General features: G+C 36.6%; 1 protein-coding gene across 16 annotated transcripts in view; it reads left to right on the plus strand.

Annotated features, from left to right (window-relative positions):
• Window positions 1-17,320, plus strand: part of KIAA0586 (KIAA0586 ortholog) — a 148,049-nt gene that overhangs the window by 51,194 nt on the left and 79,535 nt on the right. For 15 of the 16 annotated variants that reach the window (XR_775651.3, XR_010323169.1, XR_010323167.1 and 12 more), the window contains 4 exons: window positions 110-186; window positions 1,535-1,669; window positions 6,277-6,454; window positions 15,486-15,640. Coding sequence is in view for 12 of the 16 variants with exons in the window: in XM_064292538.1 (XP_064148608.1) it covers window positions 110-186; window positions 1,535-1,669; window positions 6,277-6,454; window positions 15,486-15,640 (545 nt within the window). In the remaining 4 variants the exon portion in view is untranslated. Of the gene's footprint in view, window positions 1-109; window positions 187-1,534; window positions 1,670-6,276; window positions 6,455-10,604; window positions 10,707-15,485; window positions 15,641-17,320 lie in introns of those variants that run through there. The other variant, XR_002785312.2, reaches the window with a different exon arrangement.

Genomic DNA, 17,320 nt, shown 5'->3' on the forward strand with positions numbered 1-17,320 from the left:
TGTAGTATAAGTTTAATTGTAATGTTCTATGGCTTTATCATCAGATTATTTGCTAAGTTCCTTAGTTGTATTTCTTCTTTTTTCTAAATGTTTACATTTTAATTTCTAGTTTTAGGGGATGGGGGACTATATCCGACAAATCTGAATGATACCTTATCCAGCACTCTAAACGATGCCCTGGAAATGGTAAGGAATGATTAACTCAAAAATTGGATTCTGACATGAAGAACGCCTTGGTGAACTCGATGCCATTGATTAGGTTATTTCTCAGTTATTCGAGTAGTAGACACAAAACTTAATAAAATATTCATGACAGAATTTAAGGTTTCTTTTTTTTTTTATTATTGAGATAATATTCTCATAATATAAAATTAACCATTTTAAAGTGAACAATGCAATGACAGCATGTTTACAGTATCATTGCAACTGCCATCTCTGTAGTTCTAAAACTTTTTCATAATCCTAAAAGGAAGCCTTATACCCTTTGAGGAGTTACTATCCATCGTCCCTTCTCCCGAGTCTTGCACATTTCATAATGTAATTTTACCTTAATTGTGAGAATGAAAAGAAAAAAATTGTGTTTTTAACCTCTTTGGTTCCAGTAGTTGAAAAAACACACAGTTAATTAGGCAGTGAAATGTAGCTCAGTGCAGATTGTCATCTGGATAGGTTGCATTTAAAATATTTTAGGCAGAGCCTTAGCCATTTAAATCAAACCTCTTATGACACATTTGTTATTTTTCCATAACCATAGTTAAAATTCTTTGTGCTAAAAAATAATTGAATTTAATGGCTTTTTTAAAAACCTGAAATAGGATCTAGGGCTACTAACCCTTTCTAGTTATAATCTAGCTCCCCCTCAAAAAAAACACCCATTGCCATCAAGCTGATTTCGACTCATAGCGACCCTATAGGACAGAGTAGAACTGCCCCATATGGTTTCCAGGGAGCAGCTGGTGGATTTGAACTGCTGACTTTTTTGGTTAACAGGCGTATGGCTTAACCACTGTGCCACCAGGGCTCCATGAAAAATATGATATATATGTATATATATCATAAATATCATATGGAAATGGTAGTAGGAATTTTCTTTTGAAAAAACTGCTGAGGAATTGAAATCTTTACTTTTTTATGTATTTTCAAACAACCTAAATAAGCAAAGGTAATCACACTTAAGGTCTGTGATGTTGCTTTGTGTACTGTATAAGTAGGCAGCAGGAAACTGCACTATAAAGTTGATGACACTGTCAGACATGTTTATGAATCACTGTGATCAATCATATGGTAGAGGGTCTAATTTTCACATATTTTGATAATATATCTCCAGTTTAAATTTAACTGAATTACTTTATATTTGAACAATATACTATTGTTTATATTTGAGATAAACCTAAAGGGTTTATGTATGTATAAAGGGTCGCAGTTTGATGGAAATGAAAACTGTGAGGGGAAAAAAAAAAAAGAATTCATCTTCTTTTAAAAATGTCTAATATGAAAATGTTTCTTGTACTAATGATATTTACATTTCTTCTAGGAAGATGATCATCTCAGTGAAGGGCAAGTGATTAGGATGCCCCCTAAAAAAATTCGTGAAGATGCAATTCTTTCTTTTCTTGCTAAACAAAACCAGGAATCATTGGTTTCAGAGCAAGCAATTTATCATTCGGAGGTACTTTTTAACCTTAACGATATTTCTTATTAAATATAAATACAAGAAAAAACAAATATTCCAATTTTTATTTAAAGCATGCTAATACTTGTTCAGTAGCCAGCTTTGTGGCAAGTTTAGCCTGAAATTACAGAGCTATAGAATTTTATAGCTGAAAGGCATTTAGACCATCTGTTCCAACCCTCTTGTTTAAAAAAGCTAAAGCCCTGTTAAATAATTTATAAGGATCATTCATTCGTTCTTTCTTTCTGAAACCTTTTACTGAGTGCTATATGCCAGACACAACCTTGGATACACAAAGATGAATGAGATGCAACCCCCTACCTTTAAGCAGTTTATAGTCATGTAGGAGATGAGCGCTTAAGCAAGTAATTACAGTACAGTGCAACAGCTGACCAAATAGGTGTATTTACAAGTTCTATGTGAGTACGTGAGTACAGAGGAGAGAAGTCTCTTCTTGAAGCTGGATGACACTTTGTAGAGGATGTGATGTTGATCTGGACCTTTAAAAACTGAGTAGGATTTTGCCAGGCAGCAATGAAGAGGAAGGAACTTTTGGAAGATGAAATAGTATATGTTTACCCTTTCATGGACCATAGGATATATATGCCCATGTTATATTGTTCTGCCCCTGGAGGTTTGTTGGCAGGCATTTGAGCTGCTTTAGTATGTCCTAGCATCATGGTGGATACTGGTGCAACTGCGTAAGAAACAAGGGAGTTGGCCTCTGCCACATTTGAGTGTTGAGAGCCATTCATATGAGGAGATGCTTCCTAGAGGAGTGATTGTGTAAAATTTTTGTGTCTTTTGGCTTTTGTATAGTGAGGTAAGGCTTGCAAGTATGTTTACTATTCCCTCTGTGTTACTGGGAAGGTATGGTTACCAGCATTAGAAAATGAGTTATTTTTGGGGTGAAAACAGTTTGTGATGCACTTCCTGGGCCATGGGACTGATACGTCCCATGAATGTGGTGTGCTTCGTATATATGCCCATGTTATATTGTTCTGCCCCTGGAGGTTTGGTACCAATGTGGCCCACTCTGAATCAAACTGATACCAATTATCTGCAGCAAGCACAGTGTTTATTTAGTATTTTGTGTATATTTTTGGAAAGTTGAATAAGATATTTTATGTTTCAAGTGTAATTAGGAAGTGTGATGAGCCATGGGACCGATATGTCCCACAGGTGTGCTGTGCTTCATCGAACATGGGGCTGATATGTCCCACATGTATGCTGTGCTTCGTGGAACATGGGACTGATATGTCCCACTTGCAGCTGGCACCCTATTTTTTCAAATAATAAAAGAACTACCAAGAAGCAATGATTGAGCTTCCATCCTATTAGTGAAAAAACATGGCATCACCAAAAAATTCCAAACAAAAAGATTACCCATGACAGGGTGAGGCAAGAAAGATTAGGGCATATTTCAAACGTGTTGAAAATCTCAGTGTGGCTAGAGCTTTAGGTAAAGCGTCAGATAGTCTGAAGAAATAGGTTGAATCAGATGATCATAAAGACCTTTTTAGGCCATAGTAAGGCTTGGGTGCTGCGGAGCCCATTAATGCTTTTGAGTAGAGGATTCACATGCTAAGATATTTAGGAAGGAGTATGGACAAGTGAGGGAGAATGGGAGATCTGTGAGAATACCACTGGAGTAGTCCAGGCAAGAGAGAATGAGAACATGAACAGACAGTTACCACAGAAATAGGAGAAAGATTTAAATTTAAGGGTATAGAATTATTCACTGATTGAAGGAGATTAAGAAAGAAAAGTTTTTTAAGGGCAATCCTGAGGCTTTTCACTTGGGAGCCTGGCTGGGTGATTATGTAGTTTTTGACTTAGAAATGCGGAAAGATGGATGCCAGGTTTTGTGGGGAAGATAATGAGTTCAATTTGATACATCGAATTTAAGGTGTTTAAGGATTGACACAGTGACTGCAACAGTGGGCTCAAACATAGCAATGATTGTGAGGATGGTGCAGGATTAGGCAGTGTTTTGTTCTGTCGTACATGGGGTTGTTAAGAGTCAGAGCCGATTCAACAGCACCTAACAACAACAACAAGGAAAGCCCAGGTGGAAATGTACAGCAGAGTCGTTCAGGATGGTTAATGATGGAACTGGGACTAGAAATCTCGATTTCTTTATAGTGTATTAGGATGTCTGTATTGGAGCACACATGAAAGTAGCTTTTGATGAACTGAAGATCTGAAGACTCTACAGGACGCAAGGAGATGGCTGGTTTTATTTTCTAATATTAAATCTTTACTCTTAAAAATTTAAGTGATTAGAAAAAGCAGAAGGAGACAAGAATTTAGGAATGAAAACTTTTTCCTTCTTATTGAAAAGAAATTCGATTTTCTGAGACTTCAGTTGGCTGTTGGCTAAATATTGATTTTACTGAAAAGATATTAGTTATGATGCCTATATTGCTGACCTTAAGAAAGTAATTTCATAGCTGTAGAAACCAAACTGCTTAGTACAGAAACTAGTAAGCTGAAAGAGAAAATGAGGCAAGCAAATGGCATGAACAGAGGTAGCAAGTAGCGAACTGGCAGTGATAATTTAAAAAGTTCTACTGACTAATTCCTGTTTCCTGCCTTTTAGGAAAGCACTAATATTGTTTCATTCATTTATTTGAGTCTATCAGACTTTTCCATCTTTTTAATGCTGGGAAACTTACGTCTTTTATCTCTTCAATTATTTCTTCCTTTCTAGAACATTTATATCTAGGTATTGGCACTTCTAACTGTTTATCTCTTAAATTTTCTTTTTATCCTTTCCTACTGTCTCTTACGAGAGCTCCTCAATCTGATCGGCCAACCACTAATTTGTTCTTTAGTTGTATCCATCCTGCTGCAGTGAAACCTTTGAGAGCCAGAACTGGAAGGACTGCCTTGTTTTTCTGGTTTTCACAAGTTTTCTGCCTTTGACAAGGTGCCAAAACCAAACCAAACCCGTTGCTGTTGTGTCAGTTCCGACTCATAGTGACGCTATTGGACAGAGTAGAACTGCCCCATAGGGTTTCCAAGGAGTGGCTGGTGGATTTGAACTGCCGATCTTTTGGATAGCAGCTGAGCTCTTAACCACCGTGCCACCAGGGTGCAGTTACTATTTTTCTATCGTTCTCTATTTAGTGGAAAATATTTGAATTTTCCTACTCTGGCAGGTCTCCACCTAACACAGGTTATGGCTTTTGCAGGTTTTTTATCCCTGAGAAGTACTGTGAACTAGTTCTAATTAATTTCCAGAGAAAATATATTTACCATCATTCCAAACATTGCCCAAGAGTCTCCAAGTGATTTCATATTAATTGCAAAACAGCATTTCTCTCTTTAAAGGATACTGAGGCAATTGGTATTTCTGAAGAAGAATCAGATTAGGAAATAGAGTTGAAAGTATATACAATGGGAAGAAATTGTAGATAATCTTGAACATGGGGCTAAGAAGTTTGTATTTTATTTTATAATCAAAAGGGTCATTGAATATGTTTCAGCAATGACTTCTTCATATATTCTAGTAAAAACAAACAAAAAAAACCCTTGTGGTTGAAATTAGAACCGTTTTCAGTAACCTGTAGTAGGATGAGAAACATAGGAGCTTTCAGATTTTGGAATTTTTACTCAGTTCTTGATTAGCAAAACCATTAATTAGAGTATCTCCAAGTTACAAAAAGTACTAGTGATTTTTTTAATATACTGTGAAGTAATTTCTGACTCATGATTAACCCTTATGTGTCAGCACAGAACTAACTGTGCTGCATATAGTTTTCAACAGGTGATTTTTCAGAAGGAGATCTCCAGCACTTTCTTTTGAGGTGCACCTGTATGGGGCAATTCTACTCTGTCCCGTAGGGTCACTATGAGTCGGAATCGACTCGATGGCACTGGGTTTGGTTTTGGGTTTGGTTTTGGTGCACTCACATCCCTAACCTTTCAGTTACCAGCCAAGCATGTTAACCTTTAGTACCAATTAGAGTATATAATTTTTAATACAGAAAGAAAAAAGTCTTAATCTTTTTCAGTTGGTTGTTTATTTCATATATTTGATAAAGAGATATACAAAGTATCTCTGTACTTTTATACTTTCCCAAGGAAAAGCATTTTATTAAATATGGTTAAAGTAGCCTTGTTTAATCTGTATACTTATAAAAACATTAATTATTTGTATGGGGTAATCTTTATATGTCATTTAAGGTATATTATTCTCTGCATCAGTTGCTTAATTATAAAGTTCATATAAAAACTTTAGGCAATTTTAGTTCATGAAGAAGGAGAAATAAATTTTCTAATTCTAAACTACATGAACTATGTGTAGTACTTTAAATTATTTTAAAATAGTGTTTTAAATTGTTAGCAAAACTTGGAGCATTAAAAAACAGGGTTATTTCACTTCATAAAAAAAAATAGCAAAAATTCTAGCGCTCAAAGCCTTAATAAACTAGCTTTTTAAACTTGACCTTCAAGTAGTATATATTTATTATAAAAAGCACTTTGTAAAATACCCTTCAAACAGTCAAGTGGTACAGACCATGGTATATTCAACAAATATTTCCTCTTTTCACTTGGTTTTATTATATGATTTTGACAAATATTTCATCTTTTCATAGGACTTGGAAAACAGCGTGGGTGAACTTAGTGAAGGACAAAGGCCCGGGCTGGCCACAGCAGCAGAGAACATCTTAATGGGACTTTCTGTCTCTATGCAGCAGCCTATCGCTAATGCAGAGTCTTTGAATCAAAAATGTGATCCCAAGCCATTATCTCAGCAATTTGACACCGTTTCAGGTACATACCAAAGTATTTTTTCTTGTATCATGTTAGAATATTCACTTTGGATCTCATTGTACTTTCTTGGTACTGTTTCCATGCTGAATGCCGTATTCTATTTGTATTGTAATCTAGAGTAGTAATCCCCAAATTGAGAAAAGTGGTACTATTTTCAGGTGAGAGCCTGCAAAATTTCTTTGTTAAAAAAGATCTTCATAGCGGAAAATAGTATACAGCAGTATGGTATACAGCAGCGCGGTGTACAGCAGCACAGCGTACAGCAGTATGGTATACAGCAGTTTTTCCCCAAATGTGATTCACATATCAGTGTTGGCACATGAACCACTGGGTGGTGCATGAGATGATTTGGGTGATACATGTATATGAACCTTTAAAAAACCTTAATAATGATGTATTTATTTTAATATAAACTAGAAAAATATAACTAGCACATCAAAACTGTGATTAATCAAACAGATCTTGTTTAGGAAAAGGGTAATTTAGGTAACACTATAGAAATCCAGTCTTCACGTTACGTAAATTTCAGATGCAGTACTCAGTGCACTCAAGACTGTTTTAGAACTTCACTAAGCTTTCTGCTGTAGCACTTTGGAAATAAGGATAGGATAGAGAAAACTGATCACTGATTTTTTTGTGTCCATTGCTGCATTCTCTTAAGTGAAAAGAAACTCCCAGTGGAATGCTGATTTTCCAGAAATCAGAAAAGGAAATGCCTACAGTTCAGAAAACATTGGTATAGAGTATTTAGAGTGGCAGTTTTATATTGAGTGAACACTGTGTCATTCTGAATGGAGAGAGATTCAAGATTGGAATTATTTCTCATTTTGTGCACATAGTGACAGTGTTAAATTTTTTTACATTCTGTCAAATTAGTACAATTCACCAGCCAACCCAACCACTGCTGTTGAGTCGATTCCTACTCATTCCTAGCAACCCTATAGGACAGAGTAGAACTGCCCCATAGGGTTTCCAAGGAGCACCTGGTGGATTTGAACTGCTGACCTTTTGGTCAGCAGCTGTAGCTCTTAATCACTATGCCACCAGGGTGTCCTATGAGTAGAATTCACAGTGGCATAAAATGTAATATTATATATAGTTAACTGTGCAGGTTGCAATTAAACAGAGTTGCCACTAGATGGTTCTCGCCAACCACTTGATAGCTGCTAGTACTTGAGCACAACTAACCCATTGCTGTCCTTGAGTCTTTCAGACTCATGGCGACTGTATAGTACAAGAGTAGAATTGCCCCATAGGGTTTCCTGGGCTGTCATCTTCAGACTGCCATATCTTCCTCCCACAGAGTAGCTGGTGGGTTCAAAATATCTACCTTTCAGTTAGCAGCTGAGTGCTTTAACCACTGCTGCACCAGGGCTCCTTCAGAGAACAACTAGGTACTTGTTAAATTGTTATAGAATAAAATCCATGAGGATATATGCTGTGCAGCTCTTCTATATATCTGGTAGCACCTAGGAGATTACCTGTAGTACATTTTTTATTAATATGTACACTGTATGTAATTTAATTGGAAAAAATGGTAATACGAAATAACATAAGATTGAGCATAGATAGGAGGCAGTATAGCAGCGTGGCTAAGTGTTTGAGCTTTTGGAGTTTCAGGAATGGGTTTGAATTCCAGCTCTGCTGCTTACTAGCTCTCAGATTGGATTGAATGACAAAAAAGATGCAAAATCAGCTTTGGAGAGTTGTGTTGGGAACCCTGAAATGCCAGCTGGTATTTTCAATGAGTTACAAGGATCCTGGGGTATACTACCAATTACAACTCTTTGTTTATTCCGAAAACCTGTATTGAATACTGCCTATCTAAGCCTGTTGCCATTGTGTCAATTCTGACTCACAGTGATCCTATAGGACAGAGTAGAACTGCCCCATTGGGTTTCCAAAGAGCTGCCAGTGGATACAAACTGTCAACCTTTTGGTTAGCAGCCAAGCTCTTAACAACTGTGCCACCAGGGCTCCACCTACTGTCTACCTGGTAGTAAATTAGTGCTGTATTAGGCGCTCAAGATCCAGAGTTGATGGACAGCTGTCGTTAAGAAAGCTTCTAAACTAGTGTGGGAGAAATACAAGACAGACAACAATTATAATACTGTGTGATTAGTAAAGCAGTACAGACTGCTGCAGGAGTGCAGAGGAGGAACCAGCCCACACACGAGGGCTCAGAGCAGGTTTCCCACAAGAGCGGATGTGAAACTGAGTCTTTTTTTTCTCCCCCAGTTGTGTTTTAGATGAAAGCTTACTGCTGAAGTTACTTTCTCATTCAAAAATTTATACATGCATTGTTTTTTGACATTGGTTGCGATCCCCACGATGTGTCAGCACTCTCCCCCTTTCTACCCCGGGTTCCCTGTGTCCATTTGTCCAGTTTTCCTGTCCCTTCCTCCTCCTTCTCTTGCTTTTGGGCAGGAGTAACCCATTTGGTCTCATATATTTGATTGGTGAAATTGAATCTTAAAGGAATTAGCCAAGTGGTGAAGGCTTATAACATTCCAGTTTGTTTGCTTATTCATTCATTCAGAAAACTTTTTCTTTTTTTTTAGTGTCTGCTATACTATAAGCACATGCTAGATGTTGTTAGGTGCCCTGAAGTAGATTTCAACTTGTAGCGACCTCGTATGACACAGTAGAACTGTCCCATAGGGTTTTCTAGGCTGTAATCTTTATGGGAGCAGATTGCTAGGTCTTTTTCCCATGTTGCTCCTGGGTAGGTTCAAACCACCAACCTTTTGGTTAGTAGCCTAGTGCTTAACCATTGTGCCACCAGGGTTTCTTGTGCTAGGAACTAGGAATATAAAACCTGGTAAGGTCCTGACCACAATGAATTTGTTCTCTAATAGAGGTAGTAGACAAGAAGGCAAAAACACGCAGTAAGTTATATTTTATTATTGTGAAGAAGTTCATATTAGAAAGGAGTACAGGTCAGTTGTACTGGGGGAAGAACAGTCAGGGATGACATCATAGATGAGGGGTGTCAGACTTGAGGTGAGTCCTCAAAGATGAATAGATGTTTGCCATATGGTGAGTGAGAATGGGGTCTTCCCTGTAGAATGCACAGTGGGACAAGGCGGCAAAGTCAAGAAATGCAGGGCATTGTTGGGGAACACTAAGTACTTTGTCAATGACTAGAACTCAGGGCTATGGGATGCAATAAGATTGGAGCAGTAAGGAGAAACTGGGGCTTCCAACTAGTTCGTTCGTTTTCAAACCCCTGCTGAAAATTTGCATTTCTGCCATAAAAACTACACTAAATCAGAATCTACATTTTAACAAGACCCCCTGGTGATTCTTATGTATAATATTACATCTTTCCAAAGGCTCTAGGGGAAAATCCTTTCTTGTCTCTTTCAGCAGCCCAACTCCAATCTCTGCCTCCATCTTCCTAAGGCTGTCTTCTGCCTGTCTCTGTGTTTGTGTAGCTTCTCTTTTATAAAGCTTCCATTCATAAGGATTAGGACCCACCCTACCCCAATATGATCTCATATTAATTGATGGTATCTTCAAAGGCCCTACTTCCAAACAAGGTCACATTCAACAGGTATAGGGGTTAGGACTTCCTCATACCTTTTTGGGGGAACCCATTCAATCTATAGCAGATGGATTGAAGGGGATTAAGACTGGAAGCAAAGAGGCTGGTTAGACAGCTATTAAAGTGAACCTGGTGAGACATTATGCAGCAGTGAGAATATATAAAAGGGAACAGATTTGAGAGACAATTGAAAAGGAGAATGGACAAGCCTTAGTTTGAATGTGAGAGGTGCAAAAGAAAGGAAAGTCTAAGATGATTCCCAGGGTAGATGGCAGCCCCATTCACTGAGACAGGATCAATAAAGAGGAAAGACAGAATTATGAGTCAATAAGGATGAGGAAGGTTTTATACATGTGAAATTTGACATACATTTTTGTTTCATACACATGGAATAATCTGTTAGAGGTGCCAGCAGTGGCAGTTTCAGGAGCACCTAGTCTTCTCTGAAAGTCTGCCACTGTTGCTTTTTCATTACAACAAGATTCTAGAAAATGGAAGTTAGGAATTTCAAGTTTTGATTAATTAAATGAAATTTGACTTGAATGAATAATACTTTAGCATCCTTTTTATAAAGGGCTAACTCTTACACATTTATACCAACAGAAAAGACACCTTCACTCAATGAGCATAGTCTTCAGAAGTGATACAGCAGATAAGCATTGCGGTTGCTCTCATGGGATCCTTTCCTGACCCATTGTCACTGAGGTAGATCCCCGTCCTCTAGTGTCGCCTGCCTAATGTTGCAGTTATCACACTGACTGGTAATCTCACTTGAGGCTAGGGACTTTATCTTGTTCACTGTCACATCCCTGTCATCTAGCAGAGTTTGTGGTCCCTCATGCATAGTCAATGAATATCTGTTGAATGATAGGGTCTTATATGATTTGAAAGCTGTTATGTACCTTTAGAACTTTTTCGGAGATGTTTGATTATATACTTTCTGGGTTCGTATACTTAAATTTCTTTTATGAAATTTATGTTGTGTTCTTTTAATTAATTTTTTCTTTATACCCATATATTAATGTACATATCATTTTGTGTAAAAACAGAAGAGTGATTATATCATACATTATTTTAAATGGCAGCCTTTTTTCAGTGTCTCCAACCCTACCCCCACCCCCACAGATTTCCTCCTGTCCCATGTTATGCCTCACTAGGTAACTTATGTTAACAATTTTGATAAGTAACCTCCCTGTTTTTTTCTTTGCACGTATAATCACATACATACACACAGTTTTTACTCAGTAAACTCTGAAGATTACTCTAGGTTAACTGGTAATGCTTAAATTCACTGTTTTTAAATTCATGGAGCCTTGGTGGCGCAGTGGGTAAGAACTTGGTGCTAAGCAAAAGGTTAGCAGTTCGAATCTACCAGCTGCTCCTTGGAAACCCTATGGGACAGTTCTCTTCTGTCCTATAGGGTCGCTATGAGTCGGAATTGACTTGACAGCAATGGGTTTAAATTCATAAAACAATATGCAGTAGATATCCAATAGTTTATTCAGTTATTTATCCTTTGATAGATATTTACTTTCAGTTATTACCATTTCTCCCACTATAAACAATGTTAGAGTAAATATCCACAGTTGCTTTCTTAAAAGTTTAAACCACCTTACATTTTTATCAGCAATTAGAGCCCTCTTCCTGCGTGCCCTCCAGAAATAGTGGCTATTACTCTTTTTACTTTTGTTAGTTAAAATATAAAGCTATATGTTTTATTTATATATAAAGCTATATGTTTATATATATTGGTGAGTTCATATGTCTTTTCATATGTCAGCCATTTGGATTTGCTCTTTCGTGAATTACCTATTTAAGTTCTTTTCTCACTTGCCAGATTCTAAATGTTTCTTATAACTTTTTAAAAATAATTTTTATTGTGCTTTAAGTGAAATTTAGAAATCAAGTCAGTCTCTCATGCAAAAACCCATATGCACCTTGCTACACACTCCCAATTACTCTCTCCCTGATGAGACAGCCTGCTCTCTCCCTCTACTCTCTCTTTTCATATCCTTTTCTTCACCTTCCAACCTCCTCCACCCTCTCATCTCCCCTCCAGGCAGGAGATGCCAACATAGTCTCAAGTGTCCACCTGATCCAAGAAGCTCACTCCTCACCAGCATCCCTCTCCAACCCATTGTCCAGTCCAATCCATGTCTGAAGAGTTGGTGTCAGGAATGCTTCCTGTCTTGGGCCAACAGACGATCTGGGGGCCATGACCACCAGGGTCCTTCTAGTCTCACTCAGACCATTAAGTCTGGTCTTATGAGAATTTGGGGTCTGTATCCCACTGCTCTCCTGCTCCCTCAGGGGTGCTCTGTTGTGTTCCCTGTCAGGGCAGTCATCGGTTGTAGCCGGGCACCATCTAGTTCTTCTGGTCTCAGGATGATGTAGTCGCTGGTTCATGTGGCCCTTTCTGTCTCTTGGGCTTGTAATCGCCTTGTGTCTTTGGTGTTCTTCATTCTGCTTTGATCCAGGTGGGTTGAGACCAGTTGATGCATCTTAGATGGCTGCTTGCTAGCATTTAAGACCCCAGATGCCACTCTTCAAAGTGGGATGCGGAATGTTTTGTTAATAGATTTTATTATGCCAATTGACTTAGATGTCCCCTGAAACCATGGTCCCCAGTCCCCTGGCCCTGCTACACTGGCCTTCGAAGCATTCAGGAAATTTATTTGCTTTTGGTTTAGTCCAGTTGTGCTGACCTCCCCTGTATTGTGTGCTGTCTTTCCCTTCACCTAAAGTAGTTCCTATCTACTATCTAATTAGTGAATGCCCTTCTCTCACCCTCCCTCCCTCCCCCCTCTCGTAACCACAAAAGAATGTTTTTTTCTCAGTTTAAACTGTTTCTCAAGTTCTTATAATAGTGGTCTTATACAATATTTGTCCATTTGCAGCTGACTAATTTCACTCAGCATAATGCCTTCCAGGTTCTTCCATGTTACGAAATGTTTCACAGATTCCAATTTTTCTTATAACTTTGAAAGAGTGATTTCTGTATTTTAGATGTTTGCTGTTATCTGTATTGTAAATATCTTTTTCCAAATTTATCTTTTGTTCACTGATGTTGTTTATCTTTTTTTCATGCAATTAAAAAAATGTTTTTAATCAGATATTTTTATCTTTTATAATTTCTGGGTTTTCATAACTTGGTTAGGTTTCTTCAAACGCAAGCTTATCCTTGTAGTCTTCTAGATTTCTTTGCAAAATATTCATTGTTTACAATGTATTTATATTTAAGTCTATCTAGATTTTATTTTTGCAAATGTTGTAAGGTAGAAGACCATCTTGATTTTCTTCTAGCTAAATAGCCATTTATGCCAGTACCAATTATTACCCAGTCTTTTTCCCACTGAACTGAAATGTCAACCAACATGTATATTAAATTCTCATAGATGTAGGGATATTTTCTTGGATTCTTTGTTCTGTTTAACTGATCTAAAACATTTATTAGACTGTTGTGGCTTTATGGTACATCCTGTTACTTAACAGGGCAAGTCTCCCAGTTTTTTTCGTTTTCGTACTTTTCTTGGCAATTCTCAAGTCCTTAGTGTTCTATATAAACTTTAAGATTATTTTATCCTCTCAAAAATCACCCTAATTGCATTGATTTATACATTAATAGTGGAATATTTGGCATTTTTTTGGTTTGTCTTACTGTTTGTTCAGATCTTATTTTATGCCCTTCAATAAGATTACATAGTCTCATATGATTCTGTGCCTTTCTTAATAATTTTATTCTTAATTATTTTATATTTTTGGTCACTGTTGTAAAGAATGGAAACCCTGGTGGCATAGTGGTTAAGAGCTATGGCTGCTAACCAAAAGGTCAGCAGTTTGAATCCACCAGGCACTCCTTGGAAACCATATGGGGCAGTTCTACTCTGTCCTGTAGGGTTGCTATGAGTCAGAATCGACTCGGTAGCAACAAGTTTCTTTTTTTTTATTGTAAAGAAATTTTTTATTTCCATTTCTAAGTGCTTATTACTATAATATAGAGAAAAGCTAATATTTTTAATATATTTATCCAGTACCCAGTCATGTTACCCCATTCTCTAAGTAGTTCTAATAGACTTCTTCTGCACTAGAGTCTCTTGTGTTTTCTCGGTATATAATCACATCATCAGCAAAAAGAGTTTTTAAATCTCTTTTTTGTCAGCATTTATATGTGCTAATTCTTTTGTCTTAATTTGTTTGCTGAACAGTCTTAAGGTTGGACAGGTGACACAGGAATAGAAATAGGCGTAGCGGAATATAAAGAGCCCACTGTAAGACCCCCCCATAGTAAAAAAGTTACTCTAAAATATGGATATTAAATTAATCTTCCCCTAGATAATTAAATGAGAATAAAACAGGTCATAGTTTTGAGAAATTATTTTCTACAGATTAAATACTGGAAAGGTAAAAATTAAAACTCAATGGTTGTGTACTGCTTTGTGCAAAACACACTTTAAAATTTAGATAAACATAGAAGATCAATCAGAGGGTGATTATTTGCTATACCTAGGAAATTGTCAGCAGATTGCTTTTAAATAGAAAATATCTATGATATCTTTAAAATATTATTTCATTTAAAACCATTTAGTTTATAACTCTTCATGAGATAGATTATGCTATCCTCTTTAAAAGGGGGTCATTAGGAAAAACAGAATTTTCTTAGAAATATTTTAGTCAGAACATAGAATAAAGAACAGTGACTAGGAGTTGAAATCCTCATTATTTAAATTAAATCCTAGTTAATTAAATTGTGGCTTTTAATCCTTCTGTACCTCTTAGTGGTTCTCTGATTTTTAGGCAGTTAGCTTCTCTGAGCCTTAGTTCTGCCAGTGAAAGACGGTTATAATGCTATCTGACCTGTTCACCTTACGGAATGATTGTGAGGTTCAAATTAAATGAGATAATATATGTGAAATGTATATGGAGTGTAAAGTACAATTCAAATATACAGTGATGTTATTAGATAACTAGATACTTCTGCTCTCATTTTCTTCTCATTTTTGATAATAAATTTGATTGAGATGCATTTGGATGAGGAGAAAAGGGACTTGATCATTTGAAGACAAATACCTGCAGAACAGAAGTAAGGAATACCAACATTTTCTAGGCAGGAAGTTGCCCTTTGCTTTAAAGAGTACATTTAAATAGAAAGCATTTTGTTGGCTCTTACTGATTGAAAAGATGAGCAGAAATGTTAGGAGTTGGTATGTGGAAGCTAGGTTGAGGTGGACTGGACTACATGAGCCACTTGTTGATAGCAGCTTAGAATATTCCATAGATTTGTTTGAACACAGGTACTTTTTGCATTCTGTATGTACTTTGGTTTTAATTGCAATGAAGGGTTAGTATCTGGTGTTCTTTGTTGAAGTGCACTACTACTTCCAGTTCAGGAGGTGGGAAATACTGGTAGTTCTAGTCAATTACTTATTTTTTCCTAAGATAATTTAAACAATTTATTAAAGCTTTTGTTTACATATTTGACAACAGGAGGTGTTTATGAAGATTCCTGTGCTAGTCGTGGTCCAATGAGTTTGGGAGAATTGGAGTTGCAGCCAGATTCTAACTTCGTTCCTCCCACAACACTTCTGATAGCACAAGAAAATGATGTTAATTTGTCAGTAGCAGCTGAAGATTTTTCTCAGGTACCAAAGTAACAGCACTTGTACATAAAAAAAAAAAAAAAATTTTTTTTTTTAATGTGTTACTTAAAATCAGAGTTGTAACAGTATTGCTTTAGCATGTGTCGTAGATTGAGTTGTGTCCCCTAAAAATATGTGCCAACTTGCTTAGGCCATGATTCCCAGTATTATGTGGTTGTCCTCCATTTTGTGATTGTAATTTTATGTTACAAAGGATTAGGGTGGGATTGTTAACACCATTACTAAGGTCACATCCCTAATCCCATATAAAGGGAGTTTCCCTGGAGTGTGTCCTGCACTACTTTTTATCTTACAAGAGATAAAAGGAAAGGGAAATGAGCAGAGAGGAGGGGGAACCTTACACCACCAAGAAAGAAGCACCATGAGCCGTGCATGTCTTTTGGACCTGAGGTTCCTGTATGGAGAAGCTCCTAGTCCAGGGAAAATTGATGAGAAGGACCTTCCTCCAGAGCCAACAGAGAAAGAAAGCCTTCCCCTGAAGCTGACTCCCTGAATTTAGACTTCTAGCCTACTAGACTGTGAGAAAATGAATTTCTCTTTGTTAAAACCAGCCACTTGTGGTATTTCTGTTATAGCAGCACTAGATGACTGTCAACAGCGTAGTAGTCTTTGGAGTCAGACAGCTTCAAATAATTCCTTCTTTATTTATTAACTCGACTGAATACAAATCATAGCTCAACTGGTTTTCAGCTGTGATGAAGAACAAATTATTTAGCCTCTTTCTAAGCCTTAGTTCCCTCATCTGTAAATTAAAAATAAAAATAATATATATTAAATGCTTGGTATCTAGTTTGGTAGCTCTGTAACCCATACAATAATTAGATTAGTGATTCGTACATAGTAGGTCATCAATAAATGTTTATTACAATAACATCTGTAAAATGTATTACCATGAAAGCATAAGAAATTTCATACTGAGTTAAGCCAACAGCTCATATGATCTAGTGTACTGAAAACACAGGGTAATTATTCTCTAAAATGTTAATCTGAGAAATGCTCTTGTCTTTACACTTTTGTATCTATATGATGGCAACAAGTTTCTCACTGGACATTAATTTATTCAGTAAGTGTTCATTTCATGGTATTGTGCTAAGTGTTGAGGAAAACAAAAAATATGTAAGAAAAAGTTTGTCAGTAGAACACACCATTATGTAGGTTCTTATTACCAACCTGTGGCCAAGTAAAGATCAGGAAAAGCTATTAATGAATTAATATGTTATAAATTTTGTACAAAGCATGGTTCGTGACCTCAGGTTAGACAAAAATTTCTTGGATATAATACCAAAAGCACTATCCGTTAAAGAAAAAATGAATAAATTAGACTTTATAAAAATAAGAACTTTCATTCTTTAAAACTAAGAGAATGTCAGATTGGGAGAAAATATTTGCAAATCACTTATCTGACAAATATATGAGGAACTCACAGAATTTAATATTAAGAAAACAAACAGTTCAATTGAAAAATTGGTAAAAGACTTGGACAGATACTTTAACCAAAGAAGAGATACAGATGGCAAATAAGCGCATGAAAACGTGTTCTGCACTGTTATTCATGAGGAAAATTCAAATTAAAACTGTAGTCAAAAACTACTACATATCTATTAGAATAGCTAGAATTAAAAAGACTGACATTGCAAGTGTTGGCAAGGATATGAAACAACA

Source organism: Loxodonta africana, chromosome 10 (assembly GCF_030014295.1).
Source record: "Loxodonta africana isolate mLoxAfr1 chromosome 10, mLoxAfr1.hap2, whole genome shotgun sequence".
NCBI classification, from domain to species: domain Eukaryota; kingdom Metazoa; phylum Chordata; class Mammalia; order Proboscidea; family Elephantidae; genus Loxodonta; species Loxodonta africana.